Below are 16,135 nucleotides of genomic sequence, written 5' to 3'. Positions count from 1 at the left end.
ACCTCACTCAGGATATTTTCTAGTTCTATCCATTTGCCTAAGAATTTCGTGAAATCATTACTTTTAATAGCTGAGTAAATGTAATAGCTTCATTGTGTAAATGTAGCACATTTTCTGTATCCATTCCTCTGTTGAAGGACATTTTGGTTCATTCCAGCTTCTAGCTATTATAAATAGCTAGGCTGCTATGACCACAGTGGAGCATATGCTCTTGTTATGTGTTGGAGCATCTTTTGAGTTTATGCCCAGGAGTAGTGCAGCTGGGTCTTCAGATAGCACTATGTCTAATTTTCTGAGGAAACTCCAGACTGATTTCCAGAGTGGTTGCACCAGTTTGCAATCCCACCAACAATGGAGGTGTTTTCCTCTTTGCCACATTCTCATCATCATCTGCTGTCACCTGAGATTTTGTTCTTAGCCATTCTGACTGGTGTGAAGTGGAATCTCAGGGTTGTTCTGATTTGCACTTCCCTGAAGACTAAGTTTGTTGAACATTTCTTTAGGTGCTTCTCAGGCATTTGACATTTCTCAGTTGAGAATCTAAATAAAACTAACCCCTGGGCTAGAGACATAGCTCAGCAGTTAAGAGAACTGACTGCTCTTCCAGAGGTCCTGTGTTCAATTCCCAGCACCAATACTGTGGTTCAGCAACCATCTGTAATGGGATCTGATGCCCTCTTCTTTGTGTTTGAAGACAGCTACAGTATACTCAAATATGTAAAATAAATTAATCTTAAAACTAGCCCTCTGATAACTGTGGATTTTATTTTAATTAATTAGCTAATTAATATTTATTTTTACATTCCATATTTTATTCTGCTCCTGGTCCACCCCTCGAGGATTCCATATCCCATACCCCTCCCCACCTCACCACCACATTTCCTGCCACCCTGTTTCCACAAGGATATCCCCACCACACTCACGCCACCAGACCTCTAAAATTCCTGGGACTTATAGTCTTTTGAAGATTAGGTGCACCCTCTCACACAGCAGTAGAATGCTGTAATACTGATCTGCTCAGAGGCTCATTAGTGGCATGACAATTATGGACATAACCAACTGCTTACTGATAGATTATGAAGCCTACACCATAGGAGGGAACTCATCCGTTGTAGGCCTGGTCAAAAGTCCATGGCTGGGGAACTCACAGGATATCTACTATTGTTTCAAATAATTGTCATACTGTTAAACAGAATTCTAAAATATTTGTAATTATAAGTAAATTTGCTCTATTTTTTCTTTGATCAGAGAAGCTTCCTTTTGCTTGGGTGGATTAGTAATTAATGTAACTGGCCAAAGTTCTGGGTATAAGTAACTATGAGTGGTCAGCAGTGGATGAGTCATTTGTATCAACCTCCTACCATTCAAAGCTCAGGGTATATAATAGAAGAGAGATGTTGAAAAGAGCTGGTAGATGGAGAGGAAAGCTGTGAAATGCTGGTTTCTGGACACAACAAAGCTGTTAACTGCATCAAACCATAGTAGTTATGGTTTCTTAAGATCTAGTCAATCAAAACTCTAGCATGGGTGGAGGTGGGAATAGGGTGCCTGAGATACCACCCCTATTAGAAGAGCCATTGACTGGTTCTAAATAGAGAATCACTCTCTTTTGGAGGCTGCTCATGCCTTAGTAGATAAACACACCAGTCTCTCATTTTACCTTCCTCCAGATTGTTATTCCCAAGAAATCTAAGACCATATACTCAATCTTCTTTTCTTAATGTTAATGGATGTTTTGTGTGCACATATATATGTGAACTACATGCATGTAGTTCCCACAGAAGCCGAAAAGGGAACTAGAAGTTAGAGATGATTATAAGCCAACATATTGGTTCTGAGAATCAAGCTCCAGTCCTCTAGAAGAGCAGCAGAAGCATCTTTCCAGACCAATACTTTCTGCATCTTGTTTTTTCCATTAATTAATTTATTTATTCATTTTACATCCAGATTACAGCCCTCCTCTCTCCTAACATTACCCCCACTCACACAGTCCCTCTCACCACCACTTCTCCTCTTCACCTCTGAGAAGGGGGAGTTAGAATACTACCTGAGTCTTAAAGAGCCACCTATAGGATTTCCTGAGACTTATCAAGCTATCCTCTGGGTTGAAATATTTCAATTCTGAGAAAATTACTACATAAATACTAAAAGAAAAAACTAAAAGAAAATCAAGTGGTCCCTGGATAGTGACACAACAGAAACAGATAAACCACAGACAAGGGAATGGGAAATATATTCTACTTCTCTTTTTACTTTATTTCAGTTTAAATTTTGGTTTTTAGATCAGGGAACAGAAGATATATTCTATATTCCTACATACTGGACATCAAAGCAAGAAAAATTTGAAGAATCAAAGCTCCCAGGGACTAAACCACCATCCAAAGAGTACAGATAGACAGATCCATGGCTCCAGCTGCATATGTAACAGAGGATAGCCTTGTTGGGCACCAATAGGAGAAGCCCTTGGTTTTTCCAAGGCTAGACCCCACATCCAGTATAGGGGAATGTCAGTGCAGGGAGACAGGAAGGGGTGGGTGGATGGGTAGGGGAACACCCTCATAGAAGAAGGGGAAGGGGAATGGGTTAGAGGTCTATGAATGGGAAACCCAGAAAGGGGATAACATTTGAAATGTAAATAAAAAAATATCCAGTTAAAAATGCTTGAAGAAAGATATGACATGAATTTTTTATCCTGAGTGATAAAGTAACTGAAGGATTCAGATTCATGATGGTACATGAAGGATGAAGTTCATGAACTACCTATGGTAGAGACAGGCCTGGAAAAGCTTGGAGTAGATCAACATAGGGGCAGAGGCCTTCCAGGAATGAGTTACAGTCACTTGGTTGGGCTAAGGATTTGGGGAATCCTCCCCCACTTCTCTCTCTCATTTTGCAGGGGATTAAATACTCAGAGGGATCAGCTTTCCCTAAACCTTGATAATCCAGATTTGTGGTTTAGCTCAGTTCCCCTGAGTATCTCACACTAGGGCAGGGACATGGGTATTTACATGGAGGGTGGGGAGGTAGCAGGAGATGACAGACTGTTTTGGGGAAATTGGAAAAATACAACCTTAAATGCCTCTTCCTGAGACTTATCAGGATGCCCATTATAACCCTGTGACTAGTGAGACACTCTCTTATCAAGAGAAGAAAACTGGGTTGTTGTCAGAGTAGCCAGGGGAAAGGTAAGCTATGTGTATAACTTTTTGAAGGCTTTCTTTTCTTCCTTCAAGACTGTGAAAAAGTTCCCACAACATCTTTTAACCAAGGGAGTCATGGAAGGAGAATCTAGTGGAAACAGATTATGAAATGATGCCATGTCCTCTGGAATATTTGAGTGGCACTGGATCCTAATATAATTTAGATTTATATACAGAGCCTTCCTTCTAAATTTGCTTCTATGTATGCCTCTGATCCCAAAAAGCAAAACAACTGTTTGTAGTTGCAAACCAGTCCATACAGTGGCAAGCTCACTCCTACCCTCCATCCTTTAAGATATTCTGGACATCCAGTGCTTTACAAGTGTTCAGCCCATGTTGACAAGCCAGCAGGTGTCTGGAGCTTCCATTACCTCTTCAACGAGACATCATCTTCACAAACTCTGAAGAAAGAATGAAAAAACTCCTCTGGGGCTCCTCTGTGAGGCAACTGGAATTACTTAGAAGAGCTTCTCCTGTGTTGCAGGCAATGACATACATTACTCTTTAAGAAATATTTTGAACTCTTTATAACACAGTGTTAATAAAACGTACAAAGATCTTATAAACAGAAATTATAAGTACTTTATTTCATTGTGTGTGTGTGCCTGTGTGTGTGTGTTTTATATGAATGTATATACAGATGCATGTGCACCTGTGCATACACAGGTGGAGGACAGAGGAGGATACCCAGTGTCTGTGTCTCTCATGGAAACTGGGGCTTCATTGTTGTTGTTTTGTTGTTGTTGTTTTGTTGTTGTTGTTGTTGTTGATGATGATGATGATGATGACATCGTTTTAATGTGTATTTGTATTTTGCCTGCATGTATGCCTATGCACCATATGTATGCAGTGCCCAGTGAGAACAAAAGAGGATCTTGGATCTCCTGGAATTGGAGTTGTGAACCTCTGTGGGTGATGGCACCTCTAGAAGAGCAGCCAACACTCTGAACTACTAAACCCTCTCTCCAGAACCCTCTCATAAATTTTGATAGGCTTGTGGCCAGGGAACTGCAGTGAACCACTGCTCTATAGCCCTATCTACCACCAGTTACAGGCACAGGGGCCCTGGGTACTAGGCATCCAAACTCAGGTCGTCATACTTGGTCAGCAAATGCTCTTACCTACAGAGCTCTTTTTATAGTCTTTGTTCTATCTTTCAGTGTTCCTGGAAGAGTGCCATTCTACAAAACAAAGAGCCTAGTAATGGAAACTGGCCTGTTTGAGATCAAGTGAACAGTAAATAGAAAAATCCTGAAGGAACAAATTGCCCATCACTTTGTTTAGACTTAATTCCAAATGAACATGTTGGCCCCACTATGTCTTGAGGTCATTTTATCCTTTCCTTGTTTAGAGTTTGGCCTTAAGATCTCTATGTTTTTCCCACATTCATTGATGCATATGGTACATCTGAGACTGATAAGATTTAGCATGTACCTAACATATTTACTGAATTTCCTTTTGTAGATCTATAGAGCAGATATGGTTTCCAAAACCCTCCTCAAAATGACTAAGGGTCTGTATCATTGCTTGCTGCAAAAGCAGGAGGAGCTCACTTTGCACCCCGGTACTGACATAAAAATCCCATTGTGAACCTGTAACTATAGTGCTGTAGGCAGTGGAAAGAAGACAGTTGCAGTGGCTTGCAAATTACCAGCCCGGCTTCAGGTTCAGAGAGCAGCTTCTGTCTTAGTGGAATAAAGTGGAAAGTGATTGATCAAGATACCCAATACACTCTCTTCTGAATTCTGTGAGTTGCTCTCTCTCTCTCTCTCTCTCTCTCTCTCTCTCTCTCTCACACACACACACACACACACACACATTGACCTCATACACAGACACCAGAGAAAGGGAGGGATGTGAGAGAGATCCTCAGCTGTCCTGCAGCCTGGAAACAAACACAAGATATGTTCCTGGAGAGCTCACAGTCAGGCTTAATACATTCATGCAAGGAAGAGGGAGATTCTTGACAAAAGAATTCTTGTGTCCTTGAAGGATGTGTAAATCTTATAGGTACATCAAGTGGGCAGGACATAAGTTACAAAGGAATAGAATGGAGAATAGGAAACATGCCTCCCACAGCATACCAATTCACATCATGGTTGCCAAAGATAAGACTGGGTAGGCTAAAGAGGCATGCACTTGAAAAACAGACTACAGATTGTGACACTGCTTGAAGGCAATAGCTAGGTGCTGAGCACTTTAAATCAGAGAATATCACAATTTAAACTTGATATAGCCAATATATGTCTCCCTCAGATATGATCCCACATAGTACAAGTCTATAGCTATTATCAACTTGACACAACCTGGATTTGTCTGGAAAGAATAAACCTCAGTTGAAGAACTGTCAGAATCAAATTGGCCTGTGGGCACATCTGTGGAGCATTGTTTGATTACTAATTGGTATAGGAGGCCCCAGTCTAATGTAGGCAACACCATTCCCTGGATAAATGGTTCTGAGCCACATGAGAAAGCTAGCTGAGCAAAGGCCAGTGAATGAGCTATGAGCTGTTTTAACAAAGCAACATACATGAAATTTGAACACACCTTCAAATGAAAACTTGGAAAATAGTGAAGAGTGGTTGACTTGAAGAACCACATGGAGAAGCGAGAGGTGTAAAATCCTAGATTTCTGCCCAAAGTATTACCTTCAAAATCAACAGTGCCATCTCCATTGATATCAGCCTCCTGTACTACCTCAGCAATCTCCCGGGGTGTGAGCTTCTCCCCCAGCAGCCTCTGCATGGCCTGCTGCAGCTCTGCCAGTGTGATCTCCCCATCTCCATTGGCATCAAACTAAACAAAAACAATGAGGCTAGGTCAGCTTCACTGTCGAGGATGGCCTTGAAGAAAGTCAAGGTTCTAGTCACTCACTGAAGGCCAAGAACTAAGCTAAGCACTTAAGACATATCACCTACTAAAATGTTGGCTCACCAATATTATTCTTTTAAATTTGCACCCACATTATTTTTAATATATTTATTGGGATATCATTTATATACAAAGAGCTATATATATTTATAATACATACAACTAGATGAATTTGGATATACACAGAGATTCAAGGAATCATCATCATACAACTAGATGAATTTGGATGTGTGCACAGACTCAAGGAATCATTATCACAACTAGTGTGACAGATCTGTTATGGCCAGGAGCTTTTGTTTGCTTTCTATGGCCTTAAACAAATTACTACATTTATTGGTTTGTTTATGTGTGTGTACACATATGAACACATACATTCCATGATACACAGTGAAGGACAGATAGCTACTTGCAGGACCCACTATGTGAGTCCTAAGGACTTAACTTGGGTCATCAGCCTTTTAATAATCTCCAATGTGAGTATGAGTATTATATTATCATAAATATTTAATTTCTTTCTGATTTTATTCAGCCATAAAGGAAAATTTAATCGTGACATTTGTAAGAAGATAGAGGATACAGATTCAGAAAGACAAAACCCAGATATTCTCTCATATATGGCATCTAAATTTAAATTTGTGTATAGATATGTATGCATACATAGAAAATGAAACTAGAAAGTAGACAATAAGAAGGGAAGAAGATATTTTAAAGGAGGAGGAAAGAGGGAAAGGAGGGTAACAGAATACTTATAAAATGAAAGGTAAAGAGGGACCAAGGCCTCGCACACACTAAAGCAATGTCCTAGTGCCAAACCACAACCCTAGACCCTTGCTGGAAGATTCAAGGCAGATGCTCTGACATTGAGCCACACCCCCAGCCCCTCATTAGAGGATTCTAGGCAGGGGCTCTGCCACTAAACCACACCCCCAACCTCTCTCTCTGGAGAATTCTAGGAAGAGCCTCTACCACCGAGCCACACCCCCAGCCCTTCACTGGGAGATTCTAGGCAGAGATTCTACAACTGAGCCATGCCCACGGTTCCTGGAGACCTTGTCTTTTTCTTGTTATGTCCACATCTTGGCCTTGATTTCCTTCCACAAACATCTTCCTATCACATAGCCTCTTCTCTAGAATGTGCTTCTTGTCCTAGACTGTGCTCCCATAGAGCAGCTCTGCCCATCTAAAACTATCAAACTCTCACATTCTTCCTTCCTATGACAAAAAAAAGAGGCCCCAACCTGGGGAAACATAGGGTATTGAATATTATCTGTAATCTTTGAGCCTCAATTTCTTCATATGTATGATAGGAATTGTGTTTACTCCTAATATTGTATGTGAGAGTCAAATCAGATAAATATATATTGCTAAATGTTTGGAATATGTTATTCTCCTTCCTTGTACCTAATCACAACTAGTTGATTTTGTTGGACACTGTCTATACTGTAGACTAATAAAACTAGATCCTTGCCCAACTCTTGGTATTATGGATTTATTAACTCACCTCCTTGAAGGCATCTCGCATCTCCTGGACACCGATCATCCCTGCTGTTTCTGCAAGCAATTTGGGGGTCATCAGTTCCACAAAGTCTTCAAAATCTACACGGCCACCAACTGACAAAGGAGCATGGTTAGAAAGAATTCCACAGTCTCTGAGTTTCCATCCCTCCACTTTCCCATTCAAGCCATAAATAGGTCAGCTCCCATCCTCCTGCATGCTAAGAATTTCCTTTGAGTTTCTACCTCTACCCAGCCAAGTGAAGTTCTCAGGTTCCTCTAATATGAACTTAATAGACAAGGGATATACATAAAACTAGGTACTTTCATAAAATCTCTTTAATTTTTATTCATTTTAATATCTCTCTCTCCTCTCTCTCTCCTCTCTCTCTCCTCTCTCTCTCTCTCTCTCTCTCTCTCTCTCTCTCTCTCTCTCTCTCTCTCTCTCTCTGTGTGTGTGTGTGTGTGTGTATGTGTACATAATTGCAGTTACCTCAGAGGCCAGAGAATGGCATCGGATTCTCCTGGAGTTGGAGTTGTGGATTGCTAAGCTGCCCAACATGAATGCTGGGATCCAAACTCAGGTACTTTGCAAAAGCAGTAGACACTCTTAACCACTGAATCATCTGTCCAACCATACTCATAAAATATTTTCTTGGTTTAAAGCTTTTGCATACCCCATCTATAGACCAGTAGAAGAAATACAGATTTAATTGTGGACCAGTCTCTTTCAGTTATGATGATAGTCATCCCTTTGCATCCATCAAAGACCTGTGCCAGGACATACATGGCACATCAAAGCAAGTCAATGTTCAAGTCCCTATCATAAGTGGCATAATGTGTGTATCTTGCACTTGCAGTCTCCCATATGTCCTAGTCACCTCTATATTATCCACTCTCTATTACACTGAGATGCTCTGTGAATAATAGCTGTGCTGTATTATTTAAGAAGCAGAGGTATAAAGTCCTTATGTGTTTAATGTAGATACAATTCCTTTTCTTAATATTTTCTGTTGCACTTGCTTAAACCTACAGATAATGAATGGAACCAGCAGACAGAGACCTAACTTCTACTATGACATAAAATTAATTCTTGTTAACTTAGATCCATGTTCAGGAGCCAACCTAATTCTGGCTTCAATCACAGAATTGATGCTGATTTCCATTTAATGACGCATCCCTGAGCAATGCTACTGAGTGACACTGGATCCAAGTCCACGTTCATGTTCAACATCCATCAAGGCCCATTACAGAAAACTCTACTGATAAGAACTTACAGTCAGTAAGGACTCATGGAGGATGTAACCTTTCCCACAGTGGCACCCCTCCTTTGTACAACATGAATAAGTAAGCCACAACCATATCTTTACTTGTTAGATGGGAAAACTGAAAACTAGAAATATTTCAGAAGTATTCCACTGTTGAAAATGATCACAAAGAAGAAATGATGAAAATGGGACTCATAGGCCAGGTAAATGACTTAGCAAGTAAAAAGGACTTGCTGCCCAACTTCATGGCATTGAGTTGAAGCCCCAGGTCCCACATGGCGAAATGAAAAAACCAACTCCTTCAAACTGTTCTCTGATCAGCACACAAATACTGTGACATTCACATGTACCCCCATCCTCCCTCAACACACAAAATTAATGCAATTTAAAATGTTAAAGTGGTGAATTACCCTAGATGCACAGAACACATGAAACTCAAGATGGATGATCAAAATGTGAATGCTTCACTCCTTCTTTAAAAGGGGAACAAGAATACCCTTGGCAGGGAATAGAGAGGCAAAGATTAAAACAGACACAGAAGGAACACCCATTCAGAGCCTTCCCCACATGTGGCCCATACTTATACAGCCACCCAATTAGATAAGATGGATGAAGCAAAGAAGAGCAGGCCAACAAGAACCGGATGTAGATCTATCCTGAGAGACACTGCCAGAATACAGCAAATACAAAGGCAAATACCATCATTAAACCACTGAACTGAAAATGGGACCCCCGCTGAAGGAATCAGAGAAAGGACTGGAAGAGCTTGAAGGGGCTGGAGACCCCATATGAACAACAATGCCAAGCAACCAGAGCTTCCAGGGACTAAGCCACTACCCAAAGACTATACATGGACTCTGGACCCTGGACTCTAACCTCATAGGTAGCAATGAATAGCCTAGTAAGATCACCAGTGGAAGGGGAAGCCCTTGGTTCTGCTAGACTGAACCCCCAGTGAATGGGATTTTTGGGGGAGGGCCGTAATGGGGGGAGGATGGGGAGGGGAACACCCATAAAGAAGGGGAGTGGGAGGGGTTAGGGGGATGTTGGCCCAGAAACCGGGAAAGGGAGTAACATTCGAAATGTAAATAAGAAATACTCAAGTTAATAAAAAAAGAAAAAGAAAAAGAAAAAATGTTAAAGTGGAAAGTTGGAGAGCTCCACTTTTAATATCGCTGCCTATTCCTGCAGAAGACCTGGGTTTAGTTCTCAGAACTCATGTGGCAGCTCAAGAGTATGTATAACCCCAATTCCAGAGGATCTGACACTCTCTTCTGGCTTCTGCAATGTGCCAGGCACATACTTGGTACACAGACATACATGCGGGAAAAACATTCATACACATGATTTTTTTAATCTTTAACATTTTTAATAATAAAAGATGCAATTAGTATCTAGAGCCATTTTTTTCTAACTTCAAATGCAGCCTTTCTAAGCACAGTCTGAGCTACTTTCTAGCAGGTGGCTCTTCCCCTTAACCATCTTCTTATTTAATGTGCTAAATATCTTTCTGCCCTGCCCCTGACTCCAGGCATGCCTCCTGCCCCTTGTTCTCACGGTTCATTCGGATTTGCTGGCCCAACTCAGTCAACTCCATCTCTGTAGGCATGTAACCCATTGTTCTCATGAGATTGCCCAAATCCTTGTAAGAAATGAACCCATCTCGGTCCTTGTCAAATTCAAGAAATGCTTCCCGGAGCTCTAAAAGTTAAGAGAGAAGAGAGTTAGAACAACCAGAAATAGTCATTGGGGAAAACTGGTATCTTTTGAAACTATCAATGAGACACATAGCTAGAGATTCTACAAAGAATACATTTAATGAAGTAAATAGTTCATTTATTTAAAAAGCAGGAATATAAAAAAATGTCCTAGTAAGAAAATGACCTTAAGAGCACTGAAGTCCTCAGACTCTTCAGTGAATTTGCAAGGGATCTCAAAAACAACCAAAAACAGGCAACTTTTTAAATCATTCTAAACCTTGCATCATTTCTGAGTCTCTGACTTATGCAAATGAGACAGACACCTGTCAACACTCAAGAAGCAGAACCTAAAATGACTCAGAATGAGCTGTGCAGATTATATTTCATCAGGGACACAGGAGAAAAGGAATTTTCACATGGGGTAATTTACACTGAAATGCAAGAGGGGAGGGCAGTAATGAGTGGCTACATGGAAGGGCATCTGAGTAAGGAATTACCATCAATCTCATCCTGTCCCAGTGGTCTCTCCTGAAAAGAATATAGGAGAAGAGATTGAAAGAGTCAGGCATCCAATCCCCACCTCCCCAAACAAGCCCCTTGTTCCATCAAGCTTTCTGGTCCTTCATTGTCTTCCTCTAACTTGCATCTTCCTCCCTCCAATAAAACTGTCATCCCCAGCTCTTCTTTAATGAACCTTTTCTTTCATCCCCTCTCATTTCTTGTCTCCCATCCTTGCATCTTAATCTCAACTTTCTGTCCTAAATATCCTGGGATCAAAACTTCTTCCCCAGATAAAGAAAGTACAATATGTCTCAAATACTGTGTACATAGGGATGTCTGTGTGAGTCCTTTCATTATACTTTCTCCTCAGAATCACGTCACTGAGGTAGATTCAAATATTCTTACCTTATGCATGAGAAGCTAAAGAACAGAAAGATTTAATAAGACTACCAAAGGTTACAGGGCTCATAAATAGAATATCCCCTTCCAAGGGAGAGATAACTCAATTACTTCTATTGTTCTTTTATTTGTTTGTTTGTTTGTTTGTTTGTTTGTTTGTTTTGAAATGCAAGCACTTGCCAAGTACTTGTGAGAGATCAGTGGACAATTTGAGGTAGTTGGTTCTCTCCTTCCACAATCTTGGAGATAGAACTCAGGTCATCAGACTTAGCAACAGGTCACTTTACCTGCTGATCGATTCATTGTCCCTTATTTATTAATTAATTTATTTATTTATTGACAGTCTCATGTAGCCAGGCTAATAGCTAAAAAGGACTTCTATCCTCCTGCCTCCACCTGCCAGTCACTAGAATTATAGAGACACCCACTTAGTATGGTACTGGGGGTTGAATCTAGGGTCTCATATGTGCTAAATAAACTCTACCAGCTAAGGTACATGCTCAGAAACTTCATCCTTTTAAAAATTAATTTGTGTTATTGCCGGGGGCCAGCCCTGACATTGGTCTTCTTTCCCCTATTGGTTCTTCTTGAGGCAGTGGAGGGGGAAGAACGTAAGCGGAGGGTAAGACTTTGTCTTATGAGATATGGGGGTAAGACTTTGTCTTACAAGATACTTAGGGTTGCTATACAATAATAAGTGTACTTATCTATGTCTAAGTTACTATGTTACTGTAGCTGATTTACTTATCTATGTCTAAGTCACTATCTTCTGCTACTGTAACTGACCTGCCTTCTGTGTTCCTCTGAAGCCAGAAACTGCAGTCTCTGGCATTTAGCACCTCGTTCTAAAACAGTTGGACATCAAGTAGAGGATTAATTGCTGGAGCCTTTTCCCTTTTGTCCCTATGCTTCTTCCTTGTCAGGCTAGGGGGAAGTTTGGAGCAATAAAACTTCTATTGAACCAAGAGAAGTGAATAGCGCTTGCAGAAGGAAAAACTTGTACATAGACAAATATGCATAAACATATATAATTACACACACGGATTCAATAAGTGTGCATTGATACATTTCCACTCAAATTCAGCTGGGCCCAGCTTACATGCATTCTCACAATTACATTCTTACACACACACACATATGCATACATTCTCACAATTACATACTTACACAGACATCCATATTTACATATGCATATGCAGCAAAAGACCAAACATTGGTGCAGAAAGAACTCATTCATTCTGGATGAAAGATGAGCTCCAATCTTTATTACATAGAGAAATAAATCACTTCTACCCTTTTAATGCTAAGTGAATTAAACCCAAGTTTGTAAGAGAAAAGGCTTGTTCCTTTTAATAAGACTAAGCCTGTGTTGCTATTAAAAATGACCTGTTCTGTCCCATGGTAAGAAGAAACCTGCCTGTGCCTTCTGTTCTCTCCAGTTTCTTCTTTTTCCTCTTTTCCTTTGCATTCTGCACATTACTCTTTAATGTTACCTATAGTCTCTAGGTTATTCCTTTCTATATTTCTTCTCAGCCCAGATCTTTTTAGCTCAGTTCTACTTAGCTCAGTTCTACTTAGCTCAAACCTGACTTTTCAGCTCAGTCCCTCTCCAGCTCTGTCCTTCCAGTTCAGTCCTTCTCTCGCAGTCCTTCTGTGTCAGTCCTTCTATATCTCTTCTCTTTGTCCTCTGCACTTAAACATCTTTCAGAATACATAATCACATGTTATAAAGTTCATCACAAGTTCATATGAAAGATCAAAGCATAAATGGAAATAGAAGTTTACAACTGATCATGTTTACATGAATATCCATCAGGAGGAATTATCTGACTAAACATTCATCACCAGTGTCAACTCTACAGGTTCATTGAAGGTCAAAAACCATAGTTGTTAGTGAAGTTATGTATAGATAAATCCGGTCAATATCTTATCCTCTGTCCTTGAAACTGTAATAAATCATTTGTTCTCTATTTATGGCTCTTGATAATTGTTTTACAACTTCTTGGAATGTGTTCTGAGTAGGGGAAATTCTGGTTACTCTCTAAGAGCAATTAATTGGTGACATCTGGGAGACTGGCAGAGTTCTCACTGCAGTTTTAACTATCAGAAAGAGACTTAATAGCAGTCCCACTATAAAAGAATTTAATAATCATTGATATAATTTTAGGAATTCTTATAGGATCATCATTAAGACTAAAAAAGTCATCTATTTGTCTATATAGCATCACTACGAGACAGTACATCTTTGTAGATCTGCAGAGATCTGCTCCAAAGGGGATGTGCTGTTACTTAATGATTGTTCTGTGTGCTTAATAATAACAGGAAAAGCATTTTAATAGCAGGAATCTTTCCCAAAATGAATCCCTTATAGCCTTGTTTAATAAGGGTGAACCAGTCACAGATTATATAATAATCCGAGGCTGGTCATCTCAGGATGATCATCTGCTAGTTATTAGTTTGTCCTGTTATGGCTCCTGACATGTTATCATCAAAAAACAGTTTTACATCATGATGTTGCCACACACCTATATCATTTTTCTTTGCTGATTTCAGCACCACCACATCTAGCACATGTTCCATGTTCCCCAGTCCAATTTATTCCCCAAAATAATACCCTCTTCTGCTTTTATGACATGCATACTCTTTTGAAGTCACTCAAAGGTTCAGACACAAGACTAAGACTAGGATGTAGGACTCCTAACTCCTATGCCCAATTTTTTTCTGCTACATCCCACTGACTCCAGTATCTCCATCCTCATACCTGGGGTGAGCTTCCCCTTGTGTGAAACCAGTACTCAGAGGGGTTTTTTTAGAATATTCAGTGTCATCCTTACATCTGGAAACTTCTGGTCATTGTTCCCTAATCATGGGTATACCCAAGCTTGATTAGCGGGTCTAGATACTAGTGATTTTATTTCTTACCAACCTTATTCTTGGAGACCTCACTTTGGACATTCTTTCTTCTTTCCTTCCGATGCAGTCACTTAGCTCCCCTCATCGCTATTCCCCCTCCCTCCATCCACTATTTTTGCTTCCTCTTTTGTCTTCCCTTCCCTGCCTTCCCTTACCCTGACCTATGTCCCTTCCTCTTCTTTCCTCTATCTCCTTCCCTTACTCCTCTTACCTCTCTTTTCATTTCTTACCCTCTCCGGTCATTTTAAAGAAAAACATGATACTGAGAATCAAACATGACTGGATAAGTAAATAAATGAATAAATGAACAGATAGATAGGATAGATAAATGATTGATAGATAGATAGATAGATAGATAGATAGATAGATAGATAGATAGATAGATAGAGCGAGCGAGCCACTCATTAACTGTACAGGTTTAAAACAAAATACTTCATCACTTAATGGCCTCAGTTTACAATTTTACTCCCTTGTAAATAGGAATGAAATTATATCCTACCTCATATGTTGTTCTGAGGACTGAATGCCATCAAGCAAGCAAACCTTTTAGCACAGGACTGGACACACAGAAATACTTAAGAAGTAGTAGCTATTGTTAATACTATCATCAGCATCATGACCACCATCACCATAATCACCACCACCACCACCACCACTATCATCATCATCACCATCATCACCATCACCAGAAGCAGAAGCAGCAGCACCACCACAACTATCTGAGATCACTATCATTATTGTCATCATTAACCCCATCACCACTATCAGCAGCAGCACTGTCATTACCACCAGCAGAAGCAGCATCACCATTACTATCATCACCATCATCAGTGCATGATTTCCATGTGAAACAATGATGCTATCAACAATGGCTCCATACCATCTCCCTTTTATATTTGTCTCACTCCACTATATCCCTCTGCTTCTGATCTTTGATCCCTATCCCCCACACAGTGCTACCTGAGCTTCAATCCATGCTTTCTCCACCTGATCCCCTTGTTGCTCAGCATTTGCATACCCCTTCCTTTCCAATGCCCCAGCTCTCCTTATTCTTCCTAGATCCTCTGCGCCACCCCCACCTCACCCGCTGCTTCTCAGCAATGCCTTTTCTCAGGAAGATGCAAGCAGGGCCCATGGGAAACTGCATTGGGGCAGGTAAAGTTCACCAAGCTCTGATGTCAAGATGGCCCTTCCTTCCTGCTCCCTTGCAGCAGGCAACTCAGCTTCTCGATAGTCTAAATCCTTTGCAAACTCTTTATGGCTCTCTTGGCCTCAGTCCCTCAGTCCCTCAGTCCCTGTGACAGATCTGTGACAGCTCATGGGAAATCTCTACTTAGACAGTGGAGGGATCAGAGCACTTCCTACCTCCCACTTATGGCTGGAGTGAGATGGGAGGGGGAGCCAGTGTGGGCCTCTGAAACTCTTTAATCCCCAGGATGGAATTAGATAGTACATTTTGAAATAGGGATTAAGGTAAAGCCACCAATCATTTGCTGTTCCAACAATCATTTTGAACACTCATCTAAGCCTGACCATTAGTGAGTGAAAGATGAAAAGGATGAATGTAGTCATCAGTCATGTGCCCAAAGAAGCAGGATGCAAAAACCCTTGAAACCAGAAGATCATGGGCACTTGGAGGAATTTACACACTGTTGTTTTGCTAAATATGTATGTTGCCAAACTGTTTTCTAAATATTTATGTTTATACCTACAATTTAGTGTGGCTTTTGACATTGACTAGAAAAGCCTCTCTATGATAGGCAGCTGTCAATGCAGAGACAATAATCAG

At 40.5% G+C, this 16,135-nt stretch overlaps 1 protein-coding gene across 2 annotated transcripts; it reads right to left on the bottom strand.

Annotated features, from left to right (window-relative positions):
- Positions 1 to 2,654: 2,654 nt before the first annotated feature.
- On the bottom strand, positions 2,655 to 15,680 carry Cabp5 (calcium binding protein 5). Of its 2 annotated transcripts, none has more exons than NM_001108907.1 (6): positions 15,431 to 15,680; positions 11,031 to 11,061; positions 10,391 to 10,534; positions 7,573 to 7,682; positions 5,849 to 5,996; positions 2,655 to 3,601 (listed from the first exon to the last, which is right to left on the bottom strand). In NM_001108907.1, the coding sequence occupies exons 1-6, from the start codon at positions 15,491 to 15,493 to the stop codon at positions 3,576 to 3,578; spliced, it is 522 nt and encodes a 173-aa protein (NP_001102377.1). In that variant the 5' UTR covers positions 15,494 to 15,680; the 3' UTR covers positions 2,655 to 3,575. The 2 variants fall into 2 exon arrangements, with proteins under 2 accessions (NP_001102377.1, XP_063125102.1); XM_063269032.1 differs by having other exon boundaries at positions 3,329 to 3,601; positions 11,031 to 11,058; positions 15,431 to 15,493.
- Positions 15,681 to 16,135: the final 455 nt, after the last annotated feature.

Source organism: Rattus norvegicus, chromosome 1 (genome assembly GCF_036323735.1).
Source record: "Rattus norvegicus strain BN/NHsdMcwi chromosome 1, GRCr8, whole genome shotgun sequence".
In the NCBI taxonomy this organism is placed as follows: Eukaryota; Metazoa; Chordata; class Mammalia; order Rodentia; family Muridae; genus Rattus; species Rattus norvegicus.
Note: the sequence above shows the minus strand (reverse complement) of the source record. Positions and strands in the feature narration are given on the sequence as shown.